Raw genomic sequence first — 4,931 nt, forward strand, 5'->3', positions numbered from 1 at the left:
AGGATGTATGGGTCATTTTGACCAGTCATTCCCTCGCTCTGGCATCCCACAATTTTTCCGCCTCCCTCCGAAAGCGATAATAATATTTAGAGGCGTTCGCTGGGGCTGAATGAGAATTAGCCCTAGGCGCGCCTATCATTAGGACGGGACAGCAGGGCCACTGTGACATTTTTAAGAAAGCTGAGATGATGGAAAGAATAAGAAAAGAGATGATTCTCATGGAGAGGGGGCTGCACAGCCCTACGGCGGGCAAGAGATTCTCCAATTTGTCCGACTCGGCTAGCAATGCTGTGCTCGAGGCCCTGGAAAATTCGCAGCACCCGGCTCGCCTAAGCCCGCGCCTGCCGTCGGCCCCCCTGCACAGCGCTCTGGGAGAACTCCCCGCCAAGGGCAAATTCGAAATAGACACTTTGTTCAACCTGCAGCATACGGGCAGCGAAAGCACCGTCTCCTCCGAAATCTCCTCCGCCGCTGAGAGCCGCAAGAAGCCGGGCCATTATTCAGAGGCGGCCGCTGAGGCCGACATGAGCAGCGACGTGGAGGTTGGCTGCTCCGCGCTTCGCTCCCCCGGCGGCCTCGGCGCCGCTCAGCTTAAGGAAAACAATGGCAAAGGTAACCGCGCCGGCGGCACCGCGCTCTCCAGTCCCATCCTCTTTGCTCCTCCGCGGCCCCCGCCAGCCCTTCCCGGTGCCTTTGCCCCCTCAGACCCTCCACAAGCAAGCTACACCGAGCTAGCACGGGCGGGGGCGGGACACATGTCTGGGACCGTGCCTTCCCGTTCTGTTCCTTGAGCTTTCCCGCGAGGCTCAGGCCTGCGGAGCCTGGAACACCGGGCCCACCCGCCCTCGCTCCTGAGTCCGAAAAAATGTTTCTGCGCTCGTGTCTAAGAGCCCGAGCGAGCCGGTAGACCCCTAGTCAGCAGCCGAGTTGCTTTTGGGAAAGGTACCCTGGGCAACTACTCTGAACTCCGCTGTCCCTATGCCCTCAGGGCTGAATGGAGGGGGCATTCTTCTGGGTAAGTCGGAGGAAGCCTTGCCGGCGTCTCTGCTTAGGTCAGCGGGAGAAAGAGTTGAAAAGTAGATTTCACCCCCTATTGGCTTGGGTTTGAGCTACCGCTGTCTTGGAACTCTTAAAATATTTGAAACCCCGAAGACTCAAATAAAGGTTAGAGGCCGTATAGAAAGCTGCCCTGCGGTCTCCAGACCATGGCAAACCCAGAGCTTCCCAAACTGCGCCCAGAGGTAGGCATTTTCCCTCGGCCACTGTTCCTCCTTGGTTGAAAATTTCTAATTATTAAAAAAGAAACCTCCTAATTCCGTTTCTATTATTTGCTTATGAAGTGCTCCCCAAACTTTATTGATTCCATTAACGGCAGCAATTTGTAAGCGTGACAACCCCATCAATTCCGGCAGCGACTCTCCTTCCTGACGGGGCTTCCCGGATCCGCGCGCAGCACCAGCGCCGGGCTGTTGGCCCTACAGCCACTCATGCGCTGTTGGTCGTTTGTTTGCCAGGGTACGCAGAGAGCGTCTCGGCTGCCGGCACCACGACGTCGGCGTCGGGCTCAGGCCTCGGAAGCCTGCATGGAGGCAACGGAGGCAGCGGCGGGGGCGCGGCTCTGGGTGGCTCCAGCTCTGGCGCGGATCAAGTGCGGCGCTACCGTACGGCGTTCACCCGCGAGCAGATCGCGCGCCTGGAGAAGGAGTTCTACCGGGAGAATTATGTGTCGCGGCCCCGCCGGTGCGAGCTGGCCGCGGCACTCAACCTGCCCGAAACCACCATCAAGGTATCGATTCCAGTGCGTGCCTACTCTGGCCTCCCCGGGGGCATCTGGGTTGATTGTTTCTTTTTCCCCTTTCCGGGTGGCTAGATTTAGCTGAGGGTCTTGAAATTCGCGGGGGGTAGTCACCAAAGGAATTGGCTTGTTTATTTCTCGGCTACCGAATCCGAACGGTTGTCCGGCCTGACAGATCTAAGAAGGCCCCCGAATGGTGACTCCAATGCTGAAAGCACTGGCCTCTGCTCCATTGTGCCCAACCCCTGGCCAGATGCCCCCTCGCCCATACCCACGGCCCCACTTTCCCGTAGGCGGCAAGCCCAGTTGGTCTTTGTTCCTCAAGCAGAAACCAGAGGTGAAACTTTTCATTTGCTCTTGAGCCTGGTGATTTATTTTCCGCATAAATCGTTACACGGAGAAAAGGATACTGTATTTTTAAAATCGATTGGTTTGAGACAGTAGTTTCCTGAACATTTTCCTCTTGGGCAACGAAAAAAGGGCAACCTCCTGCGGGGAAAAATGCAACGAAATTGTCCTTATTTATATATGACTTTAGGTTATCAATTTTATTATATACGTCTGGGAGAGATAGCCGGGAGGTTAGGCGATTTGGTGAGCCCTTCATGGAGCGTTCGACACTGCAGAAAAAAGAAAAAATCTCCACGGGGTAGGGGAGGAGTGTGGAAGTCTCCCTCTGGTTTGATCGGGCTTTCTTTAATTTAGAGTTGTGATGAATGATGTCTTTATTAGATAGTGTTGGGAGGGGTGGAAACGTCCCCTTCCCCGTTTATGGAGACATTGTTTTACCCGCTCATTTAAGGCAAACGATTCCAACAAAATCATCCCTTCAATGTCAAAATCGGACCCGTGCCCCTAGGGGCAGGTCCTTGCAGTTCGGAGGGCTCAAGACTTCGCGCGGCGACCTCTCAGAAAAGCTGAGCGGCAGCCTCTCTTCAAAGGCTGCCCAGAATCCCCGTGCAAATCCTGGGATTGAGAGACGGGTGCTCAGCGAGACCGGCACTGGTGGGTGGCGGGAGGGAGAAGAAAGGTTGGATTGGGACAAAAAAGTGCAGCAAGAAGTAAGGGAGTAAAAGCCTGAGAAGCAGCAGCAGCCGGACGCGGGGGACAGGACCCTCTTCGTTGAGGATGGTGTGCCCACGGCGGTCCACACACTGCGGTCCACACTTTCCCAGCTGGGAAAGCACAGGGTATTCGGGGTTGGGCTTGGTCGGAGAGAAGTAAACCAAGCCATTCAGAGGTCCGGGAGGGGCCGAGGTCCTGGGACAGGAGCCGGGAACACGGGGCGCTCCCTAACCTGGGCTGAGGCGCGTCTCTCCCCGCAGGTGTGGTTCCAGAACCGGCGCATGAAGGACAAGCGGCAGCGCCTGGCCATGTCCTGGCCGCACCCAGCCGACCCCAGCTTCTACACCTACATGATGACGCACGCGGCCGCCACCGGAAGCCTGCCCTACCCCTTCCACTCGCACGTGCCGCTGCACTACTACCCGCACGTGGGCGTCACGGCGGCGGCGGCCGCGGCTGCAGCCTCAGGCGCGGCGGCCGCGGCTTCGTCGCCCTTTGCTACTTCCATCCGGCCACTGGACACCTTCCGCGCCCTCTCGCACCCCTACTCTCGGCCGGAGCTGCTGTGTAGCTTCCGCCACCCTGGTCTCTACCAGGCTCCCGCGGCCGCCGCGGGGCTCAACAGCGCGGCCTCCGCCGCGGCAGCCGCGGCAGCCGCAGCGGCTGCGGCCTCCTCCGCGGCGGCGGCCGGAGCGCCCCCCAGCGGCGGCTCTGCACCCTGCTCGTGCCTCAGTTGCCACAGCAGTCAGTCGGCGGCGGCAGCCGCGGCAGCAGCTGCCGCAGCCTTGGGTTCCCGGGGTGGCGGTGGCGGCAGTGGTGGTGGCGGCGGCGGCGGGGGCGCAGGGGCCGGGGGAGGCTCGGACTTCGGCTGCAGCGCGGCGGCCCCGCGTTCCGAGAGCGGCTTCCTGCCATACTCGGCCGCGGTGCTTAGTAAGACGGCCGTGAGCCCGCCGGACCAGAGGGACGAGGCTCCGCTCACCAGATAACTACGTCGCCACCGCCAGGGGGCCGCGCCCGCCGCTCTGAGTGTGCCCGGGAGTCCCCTGTGCGCCCCCTGAGTCCTCCGCGCGTTGCCCGCTGCTAACGCTGCCGCCAGGGGGCGCCCCGGGGCGCGGGAGGCCGAAGGGAACCTGCTCCGAATTGGGGGAGAAGGAGCAGGCGCAGAAGCCTGGCGGGCATCCCCCTAAATTATTTCTATTTTTGTATTTGCCACCCAGCCGTCTGCCCTTCTCTCTGTTTTCTGGCCCCCAGGACCCATTTTCCACCTCTGTCCTGAGCGCTTGGTTTCCCAAAGACCAACCCCTCGCCCCCTAAGCTAGTCCTGGCTTTGCGCTCTCAGGCCTGGGTTGCTTGGCTGAACCGCGTGGCCCGAAGCAACGGAGAACCACAACAAAGACAGAGGGGGATGCTGTGCGCTGGTGCTTGGGGGCGGGGGAGGAGTCGCCCCGGAGGTTTCTTGCTGCTGCTCTTTTTCTTCCTTCCTTCCTTTTCTTTCAACGAGGGTGGGGGAGGTGGCAAATGTTCTTTCAGCCTGAGCTTATTAGGGACCCTGCCCGAAGAGTGCGGGAGAACGGAGGTCTGAGAAGGCCGGGAGGACGGATGGAGAGCGTGGGCAGCGGGGTTGTTTGTCAGATTGTTTACTACATTCAGGAGCAAGGCGGTTAGGGCTGTGGCCGCCTTCCCCGGGAAGGACAAAGCTGAGGTGCTGGAAGGGGTGGCCGTTGCGCCGCCTCCTTCTCGGTCCAACACCGTTCTCTCTTTTGGTCTTTGGTTTCAGTGCTGATGGAATGGAAGCATCTTGCATATTTTTTGCAAAAAGTGATGGCAAAAGAGGTTGCCACAGCCAGGCCAGGGAAGGGAAAGGAAGGGGGTGGGGGTGGGCGTAAGACTGATAGATCGCTGTAGTATTTGGGGAGGCGTTTTCAGCTCAGTTTTCCAACTACCGGGTTCCACTCGATCTGGGAAATACTTGAATCTCTAGATATATGAATATTATCCTAAAGCATTTCCTTAGACACTTTTCTAAGTTAGAACTCTCTATGTCCCTCGTCCCCTTCCCTCCTCGCTTTCC

The 4,931-nt window shown here is 59.1% G+C and overlaps 1 protein-coding gene across 1 annotated transcript in view; it reads left to right on the forward strand.

Annotated features, from left to right (window-relative positions):
• Positions 1-4,931, forward strand: part of EVX2 (even-skipped homeobox 2) — a 6,497-nt gene continuing 1,566 nt past the window's right edge. The window contains exons 1-3 of the mRNA XM_032753379.2: positions 1-612; positions 1,515-1,786; positions 3,121-4,931. The exon at positions 3,121-4,931 is cut by the window's right edge and continues 1,566 nt beyond it. Coding sequence (XP_032609270.1) covers positions 186-612; positions 1,515-1,786; positions 3,121-3,846 — 1,425 coding nt within the window. The 5' untranslated portion in view covers positions 1-185 and the 3' untranslated portion in view covers positions 3,847-4,931. The remainder of the gene's footprint in view (positions 613-1,514; positions 1,787-3,120) is intronic.

This window comes from Hylobates moloch, unplaced genomic scaffold (genome assembly GCF_009828535.3).
Source record: "Hylobates moloch isolate HMO894 unplaced genomic scaffold, HMol_V3 SCAFFOLD_1, whole genome shotgun sequence".
Lineage (NCBI taxonomy): Eukaryota > Metazoa > Chordata > Mammalia > Primates > Hylobatidae > Hylobates > Hylobates moloch.